This window comes from Stegodyphus dumicola, chromosome 4, assembly GCF_044657685.1.
Source record: "Stegodyphus dumicola isolate Sdum_Otavi_A_Nest chromosome 4, ASM4465768v1".
Lineage (NCBI taxonomy): Eukaryota > Metazoa > Arthropoda > Arachnida > Araneae > Eresidae > Stegodyphus > Stegodyphus dumicola.
The window spans coordinates 56,159,535-56,186,803 of NC_140771.1; the positions used below are offsets into that span (position 1 = coordinate 56,159,535).

General features: G+C 38.0%; 1 protein-coding gene across 5 annotated transcripts in view; it reads left to right on the top strand.

The window, feature by feature from the left end:
* The window catches only part of LOC118188716 (Na(+)/H(+) exchanger protein 7-like), a 329,360-nt gene that overhangs the window by 254,902 nt on the left and 47,189 nt on the right, over positions 1 to 27,269 (top strand). For all 5 annotated transcript variants that reach the window (XM_085814914.1, XM_085814916.1, XM_085814918.1 and 2 more), the window contains one exon: positions 22,439 to 22,560. In XM_085814914.1, coding sequence (XP_085671040.1) covers positions 22,439 to 22,560 — 122 coding nt within the window. The remainder of the gene's footprint in view (positions 1 to 22,438; positions 22,561 to 27,269) is intronic.

Sequence of the window (27,269 nt, forward strand, 5' to 3'; positions counted from 1 at the left end):
TCTTTTATAAAGGACCTATAATATGAACAAAGTCCTAGAAAAGAAGAGAGCTTCTTTGCCGTGTTTGGAGTCGGATACTTTTGTACAGCGATTATTTTTGATTCATCTGTCTCGATCCCTTTTCGAGATATTTTATAACCTAAATATTTTAATTCAGGGGCTGCAAATTTGCACTTTTCGACATTAACTTTTAGACCGGCCTCATTTAATAAAGAAAACACCTGTCTTAAATCCTGTACATGCTGGTCGAGATTATCACTAGAAATAATGATATCGTCTAAATAGATAAATGTGGACTTTCCAAGAACAGGTCTTAACACAATGTCCATGCATCGCTGAAATGTTGCCGGGGCGCCTGAAAGGCCAAACGGCATACGCAAAAATGCATAAGTGCAAGACTTGGTTATAAACGCAGTCTTAGGCACGTCCTCAGGCCTCACCCCTATTTGAAAATAACCAGTCGTTAAGTCTAAAGTCGTCATAAATTTGGTTGATTTTATGTTCCTTAAAATTTCTTCTATGATCGGTAACGGATATACCGGATATTTCGTTATGGAATTTAATTTACGGTAATCAATTGCGAATCTCCACCTTTTTGGATGCTCCAAAGGATAGTCATTATTTTTCTTACATAAAACCACCGGGCTAGCATAACTACTTGAGATGGGCGTTATGATTTTTTTACGTAGCATATCGGTAATATGCCATTCTATAATTTTTTCCTTATTCTTATCATACCGGTATGGTTTTTGACGAACTGGCAATGCATCTCCGGTGTCAATACTATGGTTAGTAACCTGAGTAAATCCTGGAATATCACTAAATAACGAAGCAAATTCACTTACCACTTGTCGGATTCTATCTTGCTCGTCATTAGGCAGGTGGTCAAGATTTAACCTTGGCGGTTCAGCCTTTTCTACACGCACTGGTTTCATTGTCAGCTTAAGGGACGCTTCATTAAAATCCAGTGTAGCTTGTGCGTCTGAAAGAAAATCTATCCCCAAGATTAAATGTGCTTGCAGATTCTTTACTATAAAAAACATCACCTTTATTTGTTCGTCCTTGATACGGATATACAAAGGTACTTTACCTACGCACTTACATTTTTCCCCTTGCGCCGCTAACACTGTTGTATTATCCGCATTATATATGCGGTATTTGCGAAAATACTTTCTAAAAAACTCCTCTGCCACACAGGAACACTGCGCGCCGGTATCCAGGAGTGCGGTGGCTGGGATATTATTCACCAAGACTTCAATCTTCGGAAGAGTCAAATTTTTCACCATTACTGTATTTAACTTGTAGGAAGAGGGCTTTTCGTGGCCTTCGGATTTCCGCACCCTCTCGTCAGCAGAAATCCGTTTTAGTTTAAATTATTTTTCCTTTCCGTGCTTTCCTTCTTTTTCCACTGGCCTTGAGACTTTTTTCCTGGGTTGCTATTGAACTGTCGACGTTCGCCGGCTGTTTTTGAATGCTCGGGTTTCCTTGCCCACTGATTCGCTTTTTCTCCGTAGCCGTATGCTTGAGTTTGCTGTAGTCTTGGCGTACCAAATTGGTTTCGCTGTTGATATTGGCGTCTTCTTTCGACGTCCGCCGTTCTTCTACTTTCAAACTGGATTGCTAGCTCAAATAACTTTTCCAGTGTAGTCGGATTTCTTAATTCAATAAAGTCTTGCCCTTGGGGCAGTAACCTCGGCAAAATCACTTGAATTATTTCAGGATCCGGACGGTTTCCATACAAGAGCTTGAAAACGTGAATTTTTCTTAAAATAAAGCTCGAGAGGTTTTCGATTCTTTGTTGATATATACTAAAAAGTTCCGTTTCTAATTTCGCACGATCCGTTACAACAGGGAAGGCTTTTAGTAGGGCAGTCTTGAAATTCTCGTAAGTATAGGTGGGACTTCCTGCTTGACCCAAGAGAATTCTGCCGATACATTTGAACCAGTTAAGCGCTTGGCCCCTCAAAGCGCTGGTAGCTAAGGTAACTTTTTGAAACTCGTGCACGGGGTAGAGCATGAAGTGGTCCTCCAATTTTTCCAAAAAACTGGTTACCGGTGAGTTTCCGTTAAACGTTGCTTCTGGTTTCATCGAAGCGCGCATGGTCTGGACGATGTAACCGAATCCTTCCAGGGCGGCAGCTGGCATTTCTGGATTCTGAGCCGTTTCTGCAGGCAGCACAGGTTCTTCTTGAAACTCGGGCATGGTTATTCGCCCCACGTTGGGCGCCACTATCAGGTTCAACGTTCCTTCTAACCTTCTTCGGGAACATACAAGGACCTGACTAGGAACAGAGAGCTTACTAAAGCTATGTTCACTAATTGTAGTAAGTAGACAGGATACAGACGAAGGGTATACAAAACCCTTTATTTTTCTCTATATACAATAACTTCCGTACTTCGGAATACAATGACCCGCCACTCGGGGTCTAACGTAAAAGTATAAAAATAAAACTAAACTCTAATTCAACTTTAGAATAATGCACGTGGAAGATTGGCCTTATAATAACAGGAAGCGTATGTAGCACAGAGACTGTGAACACTACAATACGTTTTAATTTATCAAGAGGATTAAAACCTCTGGCCTGGAAGGCAATCAGCAACTGCGTAACGTCTAAGGTAAGCGGCCTGCGTTGACTTACTGCTTCCTCTCTCTCTTGCTTGGCAAAAAGCTACAACTTAAGTACTTGGCGTTCGCCAGACAAACTTTGCATAAAATCCTTCACGCTTATAATTCTGGCCGGAAGTAGAAAATAAGAAGTGATAGTAAAGATTTAAAATAAAATAAACGTTAGTAAAACTTAAGATCCTTACATACTTCCCGCCAGAGTTAATTAGTTTGAAACCGAGGTCTAAAACGACCTTGTTGAAAACTTTTAGCTCTAGAAACTAACGCGAGGCCAATCTTTTACAACATAACTTCTCTAGAAACTAGAAAATTTAAAAGAAAGAAATTTGTTACAATAGCAGCTCCCAGGATATACAACAAACTTTTTTTCATCTGTACTGCATCTAAACAGGAGCTCTTATTCAATTCTGGTTCCTTCCAGAGATCTGGAAGGAAAACTAGTTTAATGAAATGTTACACAATGACATTGCAAATAACATATAGAATATACTTCTCTTAACATTCTTATTTCATTCATGACTATTTTAATTATCTCTCCCCGTGCTCTCTGACATGTGTTGTAAAAGAACACCAAACACGAATGTGTTTCTGTCTACGTGTGCCACACTTCCTCCTACAATCAAAACACTAACGTGTTAAAATTCAACATAACGAGACCTCTTAACACACTCTAATTTCAACTCTAAACCCTGAGGTACTATTCTAGTTACCGCCGCATGATCAGAGTATACTGTTATCGGCGCCTTTCCAAAATAGACTCGGAACTTTTGCACTGCTAACAGAACTGCAAGTGCCTCTCTCTCGGTCGCGGAATAGTTTCTTTGTGTTTGATTTAAAGTTCGGCTAAAAAATGCCACGGGCTGCTGATTTTGCGAAAGTACCGCTCCTACCGCATAATCCGAAGCATCCGCTGAAATTTCTAAATTTTCATCCTTTTCAGGAAATTTCAACACAGGGGCTTGCGTTAATGCTTGTTTTAATTTTTCGAAAGCACTATTGGCTTCGGCCGTCCACGAGAATCTTGCCTTTTTCCTTTTTAATTTTAACAATGGCTCAGCGATAGCCGCAAAATCTTTTATAAAGGACCTATAATATGAACAAAGTCCTAGAAAAGAAGAGAGCTTCTTTGCCGTGTTTGGAGTCGGATACTTTTGTACAGCGATTATTTTTGATTCATCTGTCTCGATCCCTTTTCGAGATATTTTATAACCTAAATATTTTAATTCAGGGGCTGCAAATTTGCACTTTTCGACATTAACTTTTAGACCGGCCTCATTTAATAAAGAAAACACCTGTCTTAAATCCTGTACATGCTGGTCGAGATTATCACTAGAAATAATGATATCGTCTAAATAGATAAATGTGGACTTTCCAAGAACAGGTCTTAACACAATGTCCATGCATCGCTGAAATGTTGCCGGGGCGCCTGAAAGGCCAAACGGCATACGCAAAAATGCATAAGTGCAAGACTTGGTTATAAACGCAGTCTTAGGCACGTCCTCAGGCCTCACCCCTATTTGAAAATAACCAGTCGTTAAGTCTAAAGTCGTCATAAATTTGGTTGATTTTATGTTCCTTAAAATTTCTTCTATGATCGGTAACGGATATACCGGATATTTCGTTATGGAATTTAATTTACGGTAATCAATTGCGAATCTCCACCTTTTTGGATGCTCCAAAGGATAGTCATTATTTTTCTTACATAAAACCACCGGGCTAGCATAACTACTTGAGATGGGCGTTATGATTTTTTTACGTAGCATATCGGTAATATGCCATTCTATAATTTTTTCCTTATTCTTATCATACCGGTATGGTTTTTGACGAACTGGCAATGCATCTCCGGTGTCAATACTATGGTTAGTAACCTGAGTAAATCCTGGAATATCACTAAATAACGAAGCAAATTCACTTACCACTTGTCGGATTCTATCTTGCTCGTCATTAGGCAGGTGGTCAAGATTTAACCTTGGCGGTTCAGCCTTTTCTACACGCACTGGTTTCATTGTCAGCTTAAGGGACGCTTCATTAAAATCCAGTGTAGCTTGTGCGTCTGAAAGAAAATCTATCCCCAAGATTAAATGTGCTTGCAGATTCTTTACTATAAAAAACATCACCTTTATTTGTTCGTCCTTGATACGGATATACAAAGGTACTTTACCTACGCACTTACATTTTTCCCCTTGCGCCGCTAACACTGTTGTATTATCCGCATTATATATGCGGTATTTGCGAAAATACTTTCTAAAAAACTCCTCTGCCACACAGGAACACTGCGCGCCGGTATCCAGGAGTGCGGTGGCTGGGATATTATTCACCAAGACTTCAATCTTCGGAAGAGTCAAATTTTTCACCATTACTGTATTTAACTTGTAGGAAGAGGGCTTTTCGTGGCCTTCGGATTTCCGCACCCTCTCGTCAGCAGAAATCCGTTTTAGTTTAAATTATTTTTCCTTTCCGTGCTTTCCTTCTTTTTCCACTGGCCTTGAGACTTTTTTCCTGGGTTGCTATTGAACTGTCGACGTTCGCCGGCTGTTTTTGAATGCTCGGGTTTCCTTGCCCACTGATTCGCTTTTTCTCCGTAGCCGTATGCTTGAGTTTGCTGTAGTCTTGGCGTACCAAATTGGTTTCGCTGTTGATATTGGCGTCTTCTTTCGACGTCCGCCGTTCTTCTACTTTCAAACTGGATTGCTAGCTCAAATAACTTTTCCAGTGTAGTCGGATTTCTTAATTCAATAAAGTCTTGCCCTTGGGGCAGTAACCTCGGCAAAATCACTTGAATTATTTCAGGATCCGGACGGTTTCCATACAAGAGCTTGAAAACGTGAATTTTTCTTAAAATAAAGCTCGAGAGGTTTTCGATTCTTTGTTGATATATACTAAAAAGTTCCGTTTCTAATTTCGCACGATCCGTTACAACAGGGAAGGCTTTTAGTAGGGCAGTCTTGAAATTCTCGTAAGTATAGGTGGGACTTCCTGCTTGACCCAAGAGAATTCTGCCGATACATTTGAACCAGTTAAGCGCTTGGCCCCTCAAAGCGCTGGTAGCTAAGGTAACTTTTTGAAACTCGTGCACGGGGTAGAGCATGAAGTGGTCCTCCAATTTTTCCAAAAAACTGGTTACCGGTGAGTTTCCGTTAAACGTTGCTTCTGGTTTCATCGAAGCGCGCATGGTCTGGACGATGTAACCGAATCCTTCCAGGGCGGCAGCTGGCATTTCTGGATTCTGAGCCGTTTCTGCAGGCAGCACAGGTTCTTCTTGAAACTCGGGCATGGTTATTCGCCCCACGTTGGGCGCCACTATCAGGTTCAACGTTCCTTCTAACCTTCTTCGGGAACATACAAGGACCTGACTAGGAACAGAGAGCTTACTAAAGCTATGTTCACTAATTGTAGTAAGTAGACAGGATACAGACGAAGGGTATACAAAACCCTTTATTTTTCTCTATATACAATAACTTCCGTACTTCGGAATACAATGACCCGCCACTCGGGGTCTAACGTAAAAGTATAAAAATAAAACTAAACTCTAATTCAACTTTAGAATAATGCACGTGGAAGATTGGCCTTATAATAACAGGAAGCGTATGTAGCACAGAGACTGTGAACACTACAATACGTTTTAATTTATCAAGAGGATTAAAACCTCTGGCCTGGAAGGCAATCAGCAACTGCGTAACGTCTAAGGTAAGCGGCCTGCGTTGACTTACTGCTTCCTCTCTCTCTTGCTTGGCAAAAAGCTACAACTTAAGTACTTGGCGTTCGCCAGACAAACTTTGCATAAAATCCTTCACGCTTATAATTCTGGCCGGAAGTAGAAAATAAGAAGTGATAGTAAAGATTTAAAATAAAATAAACGTTAGTAAAACTTAAGATCCTTACATACTTCCCGCCAGAGTTAATTAGTTTGAAACCGAGGTCTAAAACGACCTTGTTGAAAACTTTTAGCTCTAGAAACTAACGCGAGGCCAATCTTTTACAACATAACTTCTCTAGAAACTAGAAAATTTAAAAGAAAGAAATTTGTTACAATAGCAGCTCCCAGGATATACAACAAACTTTTTTTCATCTGTACTGCATCTAAACAGGAGCTCTTATTCAATTCTGGTTCCTTCCAGAGATCTGGAAGGAAAACTAGTTTAATGAAATGTTACACAATGACATTGCAAATAACATATAGAATATACTTCTCTTAACATTCTTATTTCATTCATGACTATTTTAATTATCTCTCCCCGTGCTCTCTGACATGTGTTGTAAAAGAACACCAAACACGAATGTGTTTCTGTCTACGTGTGCCACACTTCCTCCTACAATCAAAACACTAACGTGTTAAAATTCAACATAACGAGACCTCTTAACACACTCTAATTTCAACTCTAAACCCTGAGGTACTATTCTAGTTACCGCCGCATGATCAGAGTATACTGTTATCGGCGCCTTTCCAAAATAGACTCGGAACTTTTGCACTGCTAACAGAACTGCAAGTGCCTCTCTCTCGGTCGCGGAATAGTTTCTTTGTGTTTGATTTAAAGTTCGGCTAAAAAATGCCACGGGCTGCTGATTTTGCGAAAGTACCGCTCCTACCGCATAATCCGAAGCATCCGCTGAAATTTCTAAATTTTCATCCTTTTCAGGAAATTTCAACACAGGGGCTTGCGTTAATGCTTGTTTTAATTTTTCGAAAGCACTATTGGCTTCGGCCGTCCACGAGAATCTTGCCTTTTTCCTTTTTAATTTTAACAATGGCTCAGCGATAGCCGCAAAATCTTTTATAAAGGACCTATAATATGAACAAAGTCCTAGAAAAGAAGAGAGCTTCTTTGCCGTGTTTGGAGTCGGATACTTTTGTACAGCGATTATTTTTGATTCATCTGTCTCGATCCCTTTTCGAGATATTTTATAACCTAAATATTTTAATTCAGGGGCTGCAAATTTGCACTTTTCGACATTAACTTTTAGACCGGCCTCATTTAATAAAGAAAACACCTGTCTTAAATCCTGTACATGCTGGTCGAGATTATCACTAGAAATAATGATATCGTCTAAATAGATAAATGTGGACTTTCCAAGAACAGGTCTTAACACAATGTCCATGCATCGCTGAAATGTTGCCGGGGCGCCTGAAAGGCCAAACGGCATACGCAAAAATGCATAAGTGCAAGACTTGGTTATAAACGCAGTCTTAGGCACGTCCTCAGGCCTCACCCCTATTTGAAAATAACCAGTCGTTAAGTCTAAAGTCGTCATAAATTTGGTTGATTTTATGTTCCTTAAAATTTCTTCTATGATCGGTAACGGATATACCGGATATTTCGTTATGGAATTTAATTTACGGTAATCAATTGCGAATCTCCACCTTTTTGGATGCTCCAAAGGATAGTCATTATTTTTCTTACATAAAACCACCGGGCTAGCATAACTACTTGAGATGGGCGTTATGATTTTTTTACGTAGCATATCGGTAATATGCCATTCTATAATTTTTTCCTTATTCTTATCATACCGGTATGGTTTTTGACGAACTGGCAATGCATCTCCGGTGTCAATACTATGGTTAGTAACCTGAGTAAATCCTGGAATATCACTAAATAACGAAGCAAATTCACTTACCACTTGTCGGATTCTATCTTGCTCGTCATTAGGCAGGTGGTCAAGATTTAACCTTGGCGGTTCAGCCTTTTCTACACGCACTGGTTTCATTGTCAGCTTAAGGGACGCTTCATTAAAATCCAGTGTAGCTTGTGCGTCTGAAAGAAAATCTATCCCCAAGATTAAATGTGCTTGCAGATTCTTTACTATAAAAAACATCACCTTTATTTGTTCGTCCTTGATACGGATATACAAAGGTACTTTACCTACGCACTTACATTTTTCCCCTTGCGCCGCTAACACTGTTGTATTATCCGCATTATATATGCGGTATTTGCGAAAATACTTTCTAAAAAACTCCTCTGCCACACAGGAACACTGCGCGCCGGTATCCAGGAGTGCGGTGGCTGGGATATTATTCACCAAGACTTCAATCTTCGGAAGAGTCAAATTTTTCACCATTACTGTATTTAACTTGTAGGAAGAGGGCTTTTCGTGGCCTTCGGATTTCCGCACCCTCTCGTCAGCAGAAATCCGTTTTAGTTTAAATTATTTTTCCTTTCCGTGCTTTCCTTCTTTTTCCACTGGCCTTGAGACTTTTTTCCTGGGTTGCTATTGAACTGTCGACGTTCGCCGGCTGTTTTTGAATGCTCGGGTTTCCTTGCCCACTGATTCGCTTTTTCTCCGTAGCCGTATGCTTGAGTTTGCTGTAGTCTTGGCGTACCAAATTGGTTTCGCTGTTGATATTGGCGTCTTCTTTCGACGTCCGCCGTTCTTCTACTTTCAAACTGGATTGCTAGCTCAAATAACTTTTCCAGTGTAGTCGGATTTCTTAATTCAATAAAGTCTTGCCCTTGGGGCAGTAACCTCGGCAAAATCACTTGAATTATTTCAGGATCCGGACGGTTTCCATACAAGAGCTTGAAAACGTGAATTTTTCTTAAAATAAAGCTCGAGAGGTTTTCGATTCTTTGTTGATATATACTAAAAAGTTCCGTTTCTAATTTCGCACGATCCGTTACAACAGGGAAGGCTTTTAGTAGGGCAGTCTTGAAATTCTCGTAAGTATAGGTGGGACTTCCTGCTTGACCCAAGAGAATTCTGCCGATACATTTGAACCAGTTAAGCGCTTGGCCCCTCAAAGCGCTGGTAGCTAAGGTAACTTTTTGAAACTCGTGCACGGGGTAGAGCATGAAGTGGTCCTCCAATTTTTCCAAAAAACTGGTTACCGGTGAGTTTCCGTTAAACGTTGCTTCTGGTTTCATCGAAGCGCGCATGGTCTGGACGATGTAACCGAATCCTTCCAGGGCGGCAGCTGGCATTTCTGGATTCTGAGCCGTTTCTGCAGGCAGCACAGGTTCTTCTTGAAACTCGGGCATGGTTATTCGCCCCACGTTGGGCGCCACTATCAGGTTCAACGTTCCTTCTAACCTTCTTCGGGAACATACAAGGACCTGACTAGGAACAGAGAGCTTACTAAAGCTATGTTCACTAATTGTAGTAAGTAGACAGGATACAGACGAAGGGTATACAAAACCCTTTATTTTTCTCTATATACAATAACTTCCGTACTTCGGAATACAATGACCCGCCACTCGGGGTCTAACGTAAAAGTATAAAAATAAAACTAAACTCTAATTCAACTTTAGAATAATGCACGTGGAAGATTGGCCTTATAATAACAGGAAGCGTATGTAGCACAGAGACTGTGAACACTACAATACGTTTTAATTTATCAAGAGGATTAAAACCTCTGGCCTGGAAGGCAATCAGCAACTGCGTAACGTCTAAGGTAAGCGGCCTGCGTTGACTTACTGCTTCCTCTCTCTCTTGCTTGGCAAAAAGCTACAACTTAAGTACTTGGCGTTCGCCAGACAAACTTTGCATAAAATCCTTCACGCTTATAATTCTGGCCGGAAGTAGAAAATAAGAAGTGATAGTAAAGATTTAAAATAAAATAAACGTTAGTAAAACTTAAGATCCTTACATACTTCCCGCCAGAGTTAATTAGTTTGAAACCGAGGTCTAAAACGACCTTGTTGAAAACTTTTAGCTCTAGAAACTAACGCGAGGCCAATCTTTTACAACATAACTTCTCTAGAAACTAGAAAATTTAAAAGAAAGAAATTTGTTACAATAGCAGCTCCCAGGATATACAACAAACTTTTTTTCATCTGTACTGCATCTAAACAGGAGCTCTTATTCAATTCTGGTTCCTTCCAGAGATCTGGAAGGAAAACTAGTTTAATGAAATGTTACACAATGACATTGCAAATAACATATAGAATATACTTCTCTTAACATTCTTATTTCATTCATGACTATTTTAATTATCTCTCCCCGTGCTCTCTGACATGTGTTGTAAAAGAACACCAAACACGAATGTGTTTCTGTCTACGTGTGCCACACTTCCTCCTACAATCAAAACACTAACGTGTTAAAATTCAACATAACGAGACCTCTTAACACACTCTAATTTCAACTCTAAACCCTGAGGTACTATTCTAGTTACCGCCGCATGATCAGAGTATACTGTTATCGGCGCCTTTCCAAAATAGACTCGGAACTTTTGCACTGCTAACAGAACTGCAAGTGCCTCTCTCTCGGTCGCGGAATAGTTTCTTTGTGTTTGATTTAAAGTTCGGCTAAAAAATGCCACGGGCTGCTGATTTTGCGAAAGTACCGCTCCTACCGCATAATCCGAAGCATCCGCTGAAATTTCTAAATTTTCATCCTTTTCAGGAAATTTCAACACAGGGGCTTGCGTTAATGCTTGTTTTAATTTTTCGAAAGCACTATTGGCTTCGGCCGTCCACGAGAATCTTGCCTTTTTCCTTTTTAATTTTAACAATGGCTCAGCGATAGCCGCAAAATCTTTTATAAAGGACCTATAATATGAACAAAGTCCTAGAAAAGAAGAGAGCTTCTTTGCCGTGTTTGGAGTCGGATACTTTTGTACAGCGATTATTTTTGATTCATCTGTCTCGATCCCTTTTCGAGATATTTTATAACCTAAATATTTTAATTCAGGGGCTGCAAATTTGCACTTTTCGACATTAACTTTTAGACCGGCCTCATTTAATAAAGAAAACACCTGTCTTAAATCCTGTACATGCTGGTCGAGATTATCACTAGAAATAATGATATCGTCTAAATAGATAAATGTGGACTTTCCAAGAACAGGTCTTAACACAATGTCCATGCATCGCTGAAATGTTGCCGGGGCGCCTGAAAGGCCAAACGGCATACGCAAAAATGCATAAGTGCAAGACTTGGTTATAAACGCAGTCTTAGGCACGTCCTCAGGCCTCACCCCTATTTGAAAATAACCAGTCGTTAAGTCTAAAGTCGTCATAAATTTGGTTGATTTTATGTTCCTTAAAATTTCTTCTATGATCGGTAACGGATATACCGGATATTTCGTTATGGAATTTAATTTACGGTAATCAATTGCGAATCTCCACCTTTTTGGATGCTCCAAAGGATAGTCATTATTTTTCTTACATAAAACCACCGGGCTAGCATAACTACTTGAGATGGGCGTTATGATTTTTTTACGTAGCATATCGGTAATATGCCATTCTATAATTTTTTCCTTATTCTTATCATACCGGTATGGTTTTTGACGAACTGGCAATGCATCTCCGGTGTCAATACTATGGTTAGTAACCTGAGTAAATCCTGGAATATCACTAAATAACGAAGCAAATTCACTTACCACTTGTCGGATTCTATCTTGCTCGTCATTAGGCAGGTGGTCAAGATTTAACCTTGGCGGTTCAGCCTTTTCTACACGCACTGGTTTCATTGTCAGCTTAAGGGACGCTTCATTAAAATCCAGTGTAGCTTGTGCGTCTGAAAGAAAATCTATCCCCAAGATTAAATGTGCTTGCAGATTCTTTACTATAAAAAACATCACCTTTATTTGTTCGTCCTTGATACGGATATACAAAGGTACTTTACCTACGCACTTACATTTTTCCCCTTGCGCCGCTAACACTGTTGTATTATCCGCATTATATATGCGGTATTTGCGAAAATACTTTCTAAAAAACTCCTCTGCCACACAGGAACACTGCGCGCCGGTATCCAGGAGTGCGGTGGCTGGGATATTATTCACCAAGACTTCAATCTTCGGAAGAGTCAAATTTTTCACCATTACTGTATTTAACTTGTAGGAAGAGGGCTTTTCGTGGCCTTCGGATTTCCGCACCCTCTCGTCAGCAGAAATCCGTTTTAGTTTAAATTATTTTTCCTTTCCGTGCTTTCCTTCTTTTTCCACTGGCCTTGAGACTTTTTTCCTGGGTTGCTATTGAACTGTCGACGTTCGCCGGCTGTTTTTGAATGCTCGGGTTTCCTTGCCCACTGATTCGCTTTTTCTCCGTAGCCGTATGCTTGAGTTTGCTGTAGTCTTGGCGTACCAAATTGGTTTCGCTGTTGATATTGGCGTCTTCTTTCGACGTCCGCCGTTCTTCTACTTTCAAACTGGATTGCTAGCTCAAATAACTTTTCCAGTGTAGTCGGATTTCTTAATTCAATAAAGTCTTGCCCTTGGGGCAGTAACCTCGGCAAAATCACTTGAATTATTTCAGGATCCGGACGGTTTCCATACAAGAGCTTGAAAACGTGAATTTTTCTTAAAATAAAGCTCGAGAGGTTTTCGATTCTTTGTTGATATATACTAAAAAGTTCCGTTTCTAATTTCGCACGATCCGTTACAACAGGGAAGGCTTTTAGTAGGGCAGTCTTGAAATTCTCGTAAGTATAGGTGGGACTTCCTGCTTGACCCAAGAGAATTCTGCCGATACATTTGAACCAGTTAAGCGCTTGGCCCCTCAAAGCGCTGGTAGCTAAGGTAACTTTTTGAAACTCGTGCACGGGGTAGAGCATGAAGTGGTCCTCCAATTTTTCCAAAAAACTGGTTACCGGTGAGTTTCCGTTAAACGTTGCTTCTGGTTTCATCGAAGCGCGCATGGTCTGGACGATGTAACCGAATCCTTCCAGGGCGGCAGCTGGCATTTCTGGATTCTGAGCCGTTTCTGCAGGCAGCACAGGTTCTTCTTGAAACTCGGGCATGGTTATTCGCCCCACGTTGGGCGCCACTATCAGGTTCAACGTTCCTTCTAACCTTCTTCGGGAACATACAAGGACCTGACTAGGAACAGAGAGCTTACTAAAGCTATGTTCACTAATTGTAGTAAGTAGACAGGATACAGACGAAGGGTATACAAAACCCTTTATTTTTCTCTATATACAATAACTTCCGTACTTCGGAATACAATGACCCGCCACTCGGGGTCTAACGTAAAAGTATAAAAATAAAACTAAACTCTAATTCAACTTTAGAATAATGCACGTGGAAGATTGGCCTTATAATAACAGGAAGCGTATGTAGCACAGAGACTGTGAACACTACAATACGTTTTAATTTATCAAGAGGATTAAAACCTCTGGCCTGGAAGGCAATCAGCAACTGCGTAACGTCTAAGGTAAGCGGCCTGCGTTGACTTACTGCTTCCTCTCTCTCTTGCTTGGCAAAAAGCTACAACTTAAGTACTTGGCGTTCGCCAGACAAACTTTGCATAAAATCCTTCACGCTTATAATTCTGGCCGGAAGTAGAAAATAAGAAGTGATAGTAAAGATTTAAAATAAAATAAACGTTAGTAAAACTTAAGATCCTTACATACTTCCCGCCAGAGTTAATTAGTTTGAAACCGAGGTCTAAAACGACCTTGTTGAAAACTTTTAGCTCTAGAAACTAACGCGAGGCCAATCTTTTACAACATAACTTCTCTAGAAACTAGAAAATTTAAAAGAAAGAAATTTGTTACAATAGCAGCTCCCAGGATATACAACAAACTTTTTTTCATCTGTACTGCATCTAAACAGGAGCTCTTATTCAATTCTGGTTCCTTCCAGAGATCTGGAAGGAAAACTAGTTTAATGAAATGTTACACAATGACATTGCAAATAACATATAGAATATACTTCTCTTAACATTCTTATTTCATTCATGACTATTTTAATTATCTCTCCCCGTGCTCTCTGACATGTGTTGTAAAAGAACACCAAACACGAATGTGTTTCTGTCTACGTGTGCCACACTTCCTCCTACAATCAAAACACTAACGTGTTAAAATTCAACATAACGAGACCTCTTAACACACTCTAATTTCAACTCTAAACCCTGAGGTACTATTCTAGTTACCGCCGCATGATCAGAGTATACTGTTATCGGCGCCTTTCCAAAATAGACTCGGAACTTTTGCACTGCTAACAGAACTGCAAGTGCCTCTCTCTCGGTCGCGGAATAGTTTCTTTGTGTTTGATTTAAAGTTCGGCTAAAAAATGCCACGGGCTGCTGATTTTGCGAAAGTACCGCTCCTACCGCATAATCCGAAGCATCCGCTGAAATTTCTAAATTTTCATCCTTTTCAGGAAATTTCAACACAGGGGCTTGCGTTAATGCTTGTTTTAATTTTTCGAAAGCACTATTGGCTTCGGCCGTCCACGAGAATCTTGCCTTTTTCCTTTTTAATTTTAACAATGGCTCAGCGATAGCCGCAAAATCTTTTATAAAGGACCTATAATATGAACAAAGTCCTAGAAAAGAAGAGAGCTTCTTTGCCGTGTTTGGAGTCGGATACTTTTGTACAGCGATTATTTTTGATTCATCTGTCTCGATCCCTTTTCGAGATATTTTATAACCTAAATATTTTAATTCAGGGGCTGCAAATTTGCACTTTTCGACATTAACTTTTAGACCGGCCTCATTTAATAAAGAAAACACCTGTCTTAAATCCTGTACATGCTGGTCGAGATTATCACTAGAAATAATGATATCGTCTAAATAGATAAATGTGGACTTTCCAAGAACAGGTCTTAACACAATGTCCATGCATCGCTGAAATGTTGCCGGGGCGCCTGAAAGGCCAAACGGCATACGCAAAAATGCATAAGTGCAAGACTTGGTTATAAACGCAGTCTTAGGCACGTCCTCAGGCCTCACCCCTATTTGAAAATAACCAGTCGTTAAGTCTAAAGTCGTCATAAATTTGGTTGATTTTATGTTCCTTAAAATTTCTTCTATGATCGGTAACGGATATACCGGATATTTCGTTATGGAATTTAATTTACGGTAATCAATTGCGAATCTCCACCTTTTTGGATGCTCCAAAGGATAGTCATTATTTTTCTTACATAAAACCACCGGGCTAGCATAACTACTTGAGATGGGCGTTATGATTTTTTTACGTAGCATATCGGTAATATGCCATTCTATAATTTTTTCCTTATTCTTATCATACCGGTATGGTTTTTGACGAACTGGCAATGCATCTCCGGTGTCAATACTATGGTTAGTAACCTGAGTAAATCCTGGAATATCACTAAATAACGAAGCAAATTCACTTACCACTTGTCGGATTCTATCTTGCTCGTCATTAGGCAGGTGGTCAAGATTTAACCTTGGCGGTTCAGCCTTTTCTACACGCACTGGTTTCATTGTCAGCTTAAGGGACGCTTCATTAAAATCCAGTGTAGCTTGTGCGTCTGAAAGAAAATCTATCCCCAAGATTAAATGTGCTTGCAGATTCTTTACTATAAAAAACATCACCTTTATTTGTTCGTCCTTGATACGGATATACAAAGGTACTTTACCTACGCACTTACATTTTTCCCCTTGCGCCGCTAACACTGTTGTATTATCCGCATTATATATGCGGTATTTGCGAAAATACTTTCTAAAAAACTCCTCTGCCACACAGGAACACTGCGCGCCGGTATCCAGGAGTGCGGTGGCTGGGATATTATTCACCAAGACTTCAATCTTCGGAAGAGTCAAATTTTTCACCATTACTGTATTTAACTTGTAGGAAGAGGGGTTTTCGTGGCCTTCGGATTTCCGCACCCTCTCGTCAGCAGAAATCCGTTTTAGTTTAAATTATTTTTCCTTTCCGTGCTTTCCTTCTTTTTCCACTGGCCTTGAGACTTTTTTCCTGGGTTGCTATTGAACTGTCGACGTTCGCCGGCTGTTTTTGAATGCTCGGGTTTCCTTGCCCACTGATTCGCTTTTTCTCCGTAGCCGTATGCTTGAGTTTGCTGTAGTCTTGGCGTACCAAATTGGTTTCGCTGTTGATATTGGCGTCTTCTTTCGACGTCCGCCGTTCTTCTACTTTCAAACTGGATTGCTAGCTCAAATAACTTTTCCAGTGTAGTCGGATTTCTTAATTCAATAAAGTCTTGCCCTTGGGGCAGTAACCTCGGCAAAATCACTTGAATTATTTCAGGATCCGGACGGTTTCCATACAAGAGCTTGAAAACGTGAATTTTTCTTAAAATAAAGCTCGAGAGGTTTTCGATTCTTTGTTGATATATACTAAAAAGTTCCGTTTCTAATTTCGCACGATCCGTTACAACAGGGAAGGCTTTTAGTAGGGCAGTCTTGAAATTCTCGTAAGTATAGGTGGGACTTCCTGCTTGACCCAAGAGAATTCTGCCGATACATTTGAACCAGTTAAGCGCTTGGCCCCTCAAAGCGCTGGTAGCTAAGGTAACTTTTTGAAACTCGTGCACGGGGTAGAGCATGAAGTGGTCCTCCAATTTTTCCAAAAAACTGGTTACCGGTGAGTTTCCGTTAAACGTTGCTTCTGGTTTCATCGAAGCGCGCATGGTCTGGACGATGTAACCGAATCCTTCCAGGGCGGCAGCTGGCATTTCTGGATTCTGAGCCGTTTCTGCAGGCAGCACAGGTTCTTCTTGAAACTCGGGCATGGTTATTCGCCCCACGTTGGGCGCCACTATCAGGTTCAACGTTCCTTCTAACCTTCTTCGGGAACATACAAGGACCTGACTAGGAACAGAGAGCTTACTAAAGCTATGTTCACTAATTGTAGTAAGTAGACAGGATACAGACGAAGGGTATACAAAACCCTTTATTTTTCTCTATATACAATAACTTCCGTACTTCGGAATACAATGACCCGCCACTCGGGGTCTAACGTAAAAGTATAAAAATAAAACTAAACTCTAATTCAACTTTAGAATAATGCACGTGGAAGATTGGCCTTATAATAACAGGAAGCGTATGTAGCATAGAGACTGTGAACACTACAATACGTTTTAATTTATCAAGAGGATTAAAACCTGTGGCCTGGAAGGCAATCAGCAACTGCGTAACGTCTAAGGTAAGCGGCCTGCGTTGACTTACTGCTTCCTCTCTCTCTTGCTTGGCAAAAAGCTACAACTTAAGTACTTGGCGTTCGCCAGACAAACTTTGCATAAAATCCTTCACGCTTATAATTCTGGCCGGAAGTAGAAAATAAGAAGTGATAGTAAAGATTTAAAATAAAATAAACGTTAGTAAAACTTAAGATCCTTACAGGGGCAGTGCTGCGAAATGTCCAACTGTGGTAAGGTAGCTTTCCTGCAAAGCCGGTTTAGGCTTGCCAGAAAATGGAAAGAAAAGACAGGGTTGCCAGATTTGGCAAAATTGTTCATTTGGCGACCGAATTGGAGATATACCGTAGACAGAGCGAGAACATTCTAGAACGAATTCTTACCGGGCTTCCAGAGAATGTTTTCGAAGGCGGTGTCAAAAGCTATAAATATCCTGCCTGTACGCGGACTTGCAGTTTTATCTTGAGCACATTGAGTTCAGAGTTTACAACCTGATATCTGTTTCAGCGTGTTTATCGTAGTTTTTCGAGGGCTTTAACGCATCTTTGGAACTGTCCTGTAGAATACTGACGAATAAATTGTGTTTTGATTCTTCATCAAGTGTTGCCATCAATCACTCCAAATCGACGAACGCGTAGAACGCAACAATATTATGAATCACAACCAACATACTAATTAAGCCTTCCATGAATATTAAAGAGAACGCATATCGAAGTGTGAAAATGAATTACTTCATAAAGTTATAAATTTATATGCAAAATTTTGTCGCTCTTATTACATGCAGATGCAATAATGAACATTGCAGAGTTTTTATGATGGGAAAAAGAGGTACAGAAGCCTTTTTTTCCTGTTAAGTACAACTGAAGAAAATGTTTTGCCATGCACTGGTTTGGTGAAATAAAAAAAATCATTTAAACAAAACATATGTTTGTTGTTCACGGTAGGGTAATTAGAAAAAATAAGAATTCTGCATTTACCCTAGTAGTAGATCTTGTAATGATTCAGCTTCAGAGCGTATCTTTCTTTCTTATTATGAATTGAGAAACTGAAAGTACAGTTAATTACAGATAAGAAAAATAACCGTAAAATTTGTAAGTTTACTTTAAAAAAAAAATTTTTTTTGTTCGGTTTAAAATGTAGACTATAAAAAACAACATGTCTTCTTTAAAATGTCTTTTTTTAAAGTATCTTAGATGTTTTTAGTTTAGTGAGCAGAAGCATTAAATAGTTTCATTTTACTGAAAAAGGATTCTTTCTGATTACCTTTATTAAAAAATAATCAATCATGCGAGAAGTGATCTCAGATGGTAATTTTTAGTTATGATTGACATTCAAAATCATATGCTTATAAAACATTTCAAATGATACATAAAAACAATGACATTTTCTTTTCTTATTCCAAAGAATTGGCTATTTAAATTAAAAAAAACATTGAAACATTTCATGCATTCAAAATAAAAGTTCAAAGAGTAAAATATATGAAGTTTTTATCCTTGAAAACTGTCTGCTGTAAGGGCACTTTAACGCCAGACTGATGAAGCTCTTACGAGTATTTTACATTTTACACTTCAGATTTTCTAGTTAAAAAATTCCGTAGACAAAGAGTCGCCGCAAAAATAAAATCTCACTCAGAAACTGAATGTAATTTTACTATAAAAAATTAATATATTTGAAGATTAAGATACACCGAGCAAAAGCATGACTTTAAAAACTAAAAGACATCTATCAGTACTTTTGCTCTGAATACTAACTGTAATCCAGTTTCCTTTAAAATGCTCTTACCTGAGTTGGATTTCTAAAGTGATGAGCCCACCAACGACCGAGCGGTAAACTCGCTGAACACTGGTAGTCCCGACCTGAGTTCGAATCCAGGCGAATGGGCATTTTCGTGATTTTCTCCATGTGTAACGAATATACGAACCAGTTTCCCTTAGAAAGACCTCCACGAAAGCATTCCTTCCCTTAGGCAGATAACCTTAGTCTGTTACAAACTAAACCAAACCAAACCTAAGGGATAATTTTACAACAGTTTAGCGGCAGCCATGATAAAATACCTACCTATCAACATTTCGAATAATCTTTCACCCTAAACCGATTACTAGTTACTTCTACTTGCTACGAAATGATTCACTATGTCTTAAAAAGAAACGACAAATAATTCAACTTTTTTCACAAAAAGGAATCAAAAATTAAATGTTTTTAGAGAACATAAATATAATGGTTCTCTTCCTCTCTCTAATGCTACCATTAATGGTTCGAAGTGATTTATTCTTCTATGAAGCTAGTCGTCTTAGAAAGATGAGATTTAATGCCAAAGTTTCATAACTATACTGGTCACTTACACAGGTGTTCGTCCTAAAAAAATAGTTCGCTGTACATTATAAAAGTTCAGTAAATAACTAAAACATTTTCGAATAAAGTATATCCTCAAAATTAAATAACTGTTTTAAAGTGCTTATAAGAAATCTGTAAACTTAAAGTTAAATATTAAGAATCCTCTTAAAGCGACCATTCAGAATACCATATCTTTCCAGTCTTGGGTAGATGCGGTCATCTTGCGTAATGATTAAAACCTATGTTTATTTCTGTTCCCAGAAGCACTAGTCGTCTTAGGGAGATACAAGTCTTTCTAAGAGAGCTCACTGTAATTATATATAATTTCTAAAATCAAACTCCGTTTAAATTTTCTAGCAACATTGATATGAACCATCTCTTGAGAAAGTACTCCAAAAAGATGTTCTTTCCTTTAAACAGATAGTAATGGTGTTCTTTTGCATAATCCAATAAATCCAAATGAATGCTCTACTGAACTAATATGTAGCTGATATTCGTTATAATTAATAAATCGACATCCAAATAATTGACTGCACGCTATACATGAAAATGTTAACGGCACTTTAAGAATAAACGAATTTTTTAAAATAATTTTCCACGAAATTCATAATCATATAATTTTTACTAAAAGAATATCAAATTAACAAATGTGAAAGAAAATAATTTGACAATTAATTAAACGACTCAGGTAATCTCAAGCAGTTACTTATCTTCCTTTCTCTAAACTTTTCATGAAATATTATCAGTAGAAGTTTATAAAAAAGATCAGTTTATCTATGACGTTTATTAGTTAACTAAGTAAGTTTTAAAGTCTATTAATTGCTATAAGTTGCACTAAATTTCTACTCATTTACAGCTTTTAAATGCTTAAATTTTTTTCTTACTTTTTCAGCAAAAATGTATTAGTAAATTCAAAATTATGAAATAAAAATAGTCCTCTTTCCTTCTTGCGTTCACAAATCATCATGCGAATATGCATTTACAGCTTTTAAAACCCGAAAAACGCATGTCTGCAATGTTATCGTCATGGGACGATTTGTAGGTATTTATTTTTTACCATGATATATTCGACGACTATATTTTATAACACGATGCTTTAACTGCGATGTTTTCTCTTTGCTTTCTTTTCTCCCACGATGCTTTGTACCACGACGTTTCCGCCTTGCATTGTTTCTCCGCGATGTTTTTCGGCATGGAGCCTCTTTAGGATGCTTCATTGGATTAGAAGTACCAGTCATGGGACAGTACCCCTTATCATCCCATATGATAAAATCTGATGCTCTGTACGCTCATTACTGTCCTGTCTTATTTTTGCTTTAGGAAAGTTAAGAAAAAGGAGAGTGAGAGGCCCTGAGAAAACACTCTGCCTAGGGCCCTATTTTAAAATGCTACTACGATCTACGTCCTACTACGATCGATACTACTAAGATCTAATCCTACTACGATTGATACTTTTACGATCATTGTTTAGGACTAACACTAACCCATGGTTTCTATTTTTAATTTGAATGAAAATCTCTTAAGATTCCATAACCGAAAAGAATGTTGATTTAGATCTTTCGTAAAAGCGAAGTTAAACGCTAGCAAAACGATGGAAATTTGCACTAGCATAGGTGAGAAAAGAGTAAATGTATTTGCAATGAAGAAAGTATAACATTTTTCAAAAGCCGAAAACAAAATAATATTCTTTGGCAATATATAGCTATTAAAAATGTTGATAATATGCTTTTGATAAAAGATAGTAAATTAGTATCTGGTTATGTTTTACTTCTGTTCTTAATTCATTTATAAAGTTCGATACGACTCTCCTAGTGTTCCATTCTCTAATTCAAGTAACTGAACATTAAACTAAACTTATATCCTTGAAACCTTTTGTGAGATTTAAATCCCTGGGTGGACCTGAGACCTTTAAAATTACAACTGTTCACGGCTCATTTTTGCTGGAAAAAAAGGCACGCTCAGGGCACAACTACCGATATCACACCTATCCTATACAGCGCGTCAAAAACAAATTACCCAGAATTTTTATTTCCGCCATATCTGATGCGTTGATTTAAGCAAAAAACCAGTTCTTTGGAGATATCATATGAGGGAAAGAGCTTCAAACGGAACATTTTTAATTCAGTTTCCAAAACCGCAGCATAGCTAGGCGAGACACAAGTTTCAACGAAACATAGGCGATGGACTAGTTCGTTTCTCGGAATAGTTAGCTCGTTTCTCCTAGCCTCGGGAGTCCTTAGGTATGATTATCCTGTTTAAGATCGCGATTAACAATTAACTAACATTTGCTCTTAAATCATTTTATTTCATTCTTTACTTGCGTATTTACAAAGTGCGCATATAAAATACACAAAATAAACTAAGAAAAGTAAACCTAATAACTAACAGTCCGCATAAGAAAATGGTTAAGCAAAAGAAAGTATTTTACAATCTTCTGGACGTGTAAAAGTTTCTTATAGTATTGATTTTGGGTTTGATAAGCAATGATTTTCTTGATCATTTTACAAATTATGTTTGAACTTTAAACTGAGTTGCATTAAAAATAACACACAATATTAATAATATTTTTCTAACGTTTAATGATCCTATTATACGTTTCTGTCTGTTAATGTACATCAGGATTTGGATTATTTCAAGGAGTTAGGATAGATATTTACACTTAAACTAATGTCATGAAACAGACTGTAATATAATTGTATTTTTCGCAGTGCAGTATGTGACACGGTCATTTTCCTATTCTTGGGAATGGTTCTCGTGGACGATCAACACGTCTGGCACACAGGATTCGTTCTGTGGTCGGCAGGTCTCTGCTTAATCGTCCGATTCGCGAGTGAGTATTTTTCTTGTTAAATATAAACTCTTAAAAATCTAGATTTTGTCTCTTCTGTAAATTTTAAATCTGTAGAACTGATTTGAGAGCTGTTTCCCTTAACATAGCTCATAACAGAAATCTCAGATAAGACTTAGCGAAAGCCTAGAAATATAATTCAGCATCATCTTTTTCATGTGTTTGTGTTGAGTGTACGTGTCACACTCTAGTGAGTGAATTGTATGTTCAAATGCTATTGCTAAAAATAATAATTATTATTCAGCATAATTTAGACCGTTGGTTCTCAACGGAGGCAGCACCGTCCCCAAGCGGACAGTGGAAGAATGCTGAGGGGCGATGAACATGTTTTGGGCAGCAAGAGGGCGAGGCGATGAGCATGTTTTTTTGGCATTCTAACTTAATTTTAAAACTCCCCAAAAAATTTATTAAATCGATTATTCGATTTACACCATTTGTATCAGCAATAAAACGAACTTACGCGACGGCTCCCCTTATGCATTTCTACGAATGGTGAGACGAATCTGCAAAAAAATTCATCCTGACAAACAAAATAAAAGTTTGTCGTTTTTCTCGAACATCAGAGCCGAGTTTCTGAAAACACCGTCTGTTCCAAGCTGTACTAGCAACCTCATCAAAAAAATTTCGACGGTGGTTTGATAGCCTTTTATAATATATCAAAATTAATTGCTAAGTTGGGGAAAGTCATACCATGAGCGAAAAGTTAATACTGCTGGCTGTCAAGGAAGTTTTAAAAACGGTTTTACACCATCCACCCGCATCCAGTGTTATAAAAAATGTCCTATTAAGTAATGATACAGTGCGGCGACGAATTGATGTCATGGCGGAATATGTTGAAGCTTCGTTATGCAAACTTTTTATTACCCACCTAATTTTCTCTTCAGGATGATGACTCAACCATGCCAGGTACTAATGAGGCTTCACTGTTAGCGTATGTCCGGGTTGTGAAGGAAGGAAAAATTATTCAAGAGATGCTTTGTTGCAAAAAATTTGATTGCAGGTACTAAAAGTGAATCTATTTCTAATACTGTCAAAAATTATTTTAATGAGAAAAATATTCCTCTTGCGAATATTATGTCTGCTGCCACCGATGGAGATCCTGCAATGGTAAGGTCATCATCAATGGGTTCGTTGCTCTTTTGAAGAAAGAGGTACCCAGTATTTTAGCTGTTCACGGCATGATTCATAGACAGTAATTAGTTACAAAAACCTCAGTTACCGTTTGCATCACTCGTTACAATATTCCACATCTATAGTGAATGAAATTCGCAGTAATGCTCTCAAAGATCGATTATTTGGGCAACTGTGTAAGGACAACAATGAAGAATTCAGTCGTTTGCTTCAATCACACCGAGGTTCGCTGGCTTTCCAAAGGCACCTGCCTCAGTAAGTTCTGGGATCTTTTCGACTCTGTACTTGAGTTCCTCGAAGAGAAAAATGGAGATCTGAAAGACAAATTACTACAATTACAGGTTAATGCTGCTTGCATGACCGATTTATTTGCAAAATTCATTGGAATTAATTTGCAGCTTCAAGGTGAAGAGCTCAATTTGATCACAGCAAATTCTGTTATTTCTGCCTTCCTAAAAAAACTCACTTTTTTAGGAAAGCAGAAATAGCAAAAATTTAGTCGCAACGAGTTCACCCAGTTTCCAATCTTGTCTGATCTTCATCGTTCGATGAAAAACATGTTTACTGTCAACACCTTTAGTCTTTGCACCAGAACTTTTGAGCGGATTGGGGATATTTTCTCCCTGAAAGTTCCTCAGAAAAAGTTCACGAGTTTCCTCAGAAACTCCTGAAAGTTCATAAAAGGGTCATGAACCCTTTTATGAATACTGAGACAGCAGAGGAAGAACTGGTCGAATTTTCAACTAATGAAACTTTGAAAGCCAGCTTCCAAAATGGTGATCATCTCACTAAATTTTGGCTTAAAAGAAAAAAATCAGTCACCTCTACCCAGGATTGTGGAATATACCGTCAAAAAATTTTTAATTGATTTCCCTTTCTTCTACTTTGTCGAGCGAGGAACAAGCGCTGTGGCTGATCTAATTACAGAAAAGGGAAGTCGACTCCAAATCGGGGAAAGAGAGGACTTGTGCCTTCATCTCTTTAAAAATACTGAACCGAACGTTCAGAAGCTGGCTCCGAACCATTAAGCACAGACATCCCATTCATCATACTTGATTGGTCCATTGATATTACTCTTTTAGTTTTTTTTTTTTTTTTTTTTTTCTGTTCTTTCTTAATTATTTAATTAAGAATAAGGAATTTTTAAATATAAAACATCGCTTAGGCAATTTTTTCTGGGATTATTCATTTCAATATAACAAAAGGAATGTAATTAGCTTATAAGGTATTTCTCCCGCCTTATTAACGAGCCTTCGTGGTGTAGTGGTCTGCACCCTCAGCGTGTAATTGAGAGATCCGCGTTTCGATTCCTGGCGAAGGCGTTGCATATTTATCATCTTGCCTGCTTCCAAAAATATACCTAATGTCTCTACAACCGTCTAGGCAAAACTATCGAGTTAAATCAAGCAAATTTGGTGCATAAGTCAACTGGAAAGAAGTCACTTAGAATCTTTGCTTTTTATAATTCAGGAAACCCTTTTCCCGTACTTAAATTACAGGATTTTCACAAAGGGAGACGTTGAAAAATGTTTCGCTCCTTAGAAGGGCGGCAGCTTCGAAAAGGTTGAGAATCACTGATCTAGACGAAATGAATTTCTCTGTTGAATGAAACATACATTTATTAGATATTAACCTACATGCTAGTAGGTTAGGTTAGGTTATTTAGCACCCGAAGGCTGTCTACCTAAGGGGAGGAGTACCTTTGAGGAGGACTCGCTAAGGGAACTGGTTTATATTAGCGTTACACATTAAGAAACCCCGAAAACCAACCTTGCAGCCTATCCGAATGGGATCGAACCCGGGTCACATTCCCAGCATTCAACGGTCTGAATCATATGCCCGCTGATGGGTCACATGTTAGTAAAAAAAAAAAAGAGTCCTATGTTCAAAATGATTGAATTAAAGATTTTTTACACATACCTCATCAAATTGGGAGTGTTATGACAAAATGAAAGCCAATGATCTTTTATTCTAATTCTAAGTAGAATCTGTCTTCAGAGAGCAATGCGATATTTGTATTAAAATGCAAAGTAATTACAACTCTTAAAAACAAGGAAAGAATTAGCACTTAAAAAGCACTTTTTTGATTCAACGTACGTGATACTTAAATTTGCAAAACTGAAACAAATTCACAAACTGGACATAGATACAGATACTGTGAATAAAAGATTTTACAAATTTTCCTGTAATATTTAAGGGTTTAAGAGCTTCTTTGCAAAATATAATCGCTCATTACATGTATCATAATTAAATGTTTATTGTACAAACATCATTATGCTCCCTATGGTCTCCGTGGTCTCCGTATATTTTGGAAGGGGGAGAATCAGCAAATACTCTTTAGTAGCTTTTCCAAAATTCATTCAACGTTTTGCTTTGTTAGCGAATACAAACGTTTAAATGTGGTCTCCAAACCGTCCATGGCGAGTTACCGATAACTCAAAGTAATAGACAGTATCAGTAATGTACACTAGTCATCAAAATTAAATGTTCAGTTACGTTTTATTTCTATCATTATTTTTTAATTTTGATTACCAGCGTGTATAATTACCATATCGGTAAGCATGTTTCACAAGTGCACATCAGCGTAGCTACTGAGGGAGGAGTTTCGAAAATGGACCAATGAGCTGCTATTGCTCTTGTGACGCTAAATCTTCGTGCATGTGAGCGTTTTAATTTGCATTTGTTTCGCAGTTATAAATTCTATGGCCTCGTAGTGCTTTCGTTTTCTGAGTTTGATTAATCGCTGACATTTCACTTTCGCTATTTTTGTCATGTATTAATGTTAGGATTGGGCATATTATGTGGATTAAAAGAACTCAAGTGTATTTTTTTTTTTTTATTTTTTTTATTTTTTTTCTTTTTTTTAAATAGAGCTGAGAATGACTGAAAGTATTACAATGAATTTATTATTTATTATTTCAGTGCTTGTATTCTTTTGATTTTAAAGGGTGAGATTCAGAATATATATCTGATCTGATTATATCCATAGTTAACATTAAAAATTATATGTGAATAATTTGAATATGCTCGTTGTGAACACAATAAATTCACTCTGTTTCATGAGTATTTCTTGTGTAGACAGTACATTTAAGAGTGAGTAATTATTAAATGTGAAATTTAACACACTAAATGTATTCGATTGCAAATTAGTAAAGTTCACTTTGAATAAAATTCTGCATTGGTTATTATTATAGAACATCTTTTTCATATAGACTGCAATAAAAAGTGCTGACTTCTATTTACATATATAACTGGTGTAAATATTTTTCTCATACGCATAATTTTCTGTAAAGATAGCATTTGGGCTCAGATGTTTATCACATATTTCTTTCTTCATCTTATTTACCACTTATTAAGTAATATTTCACACCGATTTTTTTGCGAAGTATCCAACATGTGTATTTATTTCAACCAAGTAGTAAAATCTTCAAAATTTCCTGTAATTGATTTAACTTCGCAATGAAAAGTTTCAGAAGCAATCGACGATGCTTTAATTATTTTTCACATAAAATTGCGTGGCAGAATATTTTCAACCCTTTTGCTTAAATCTTAAAGCACGC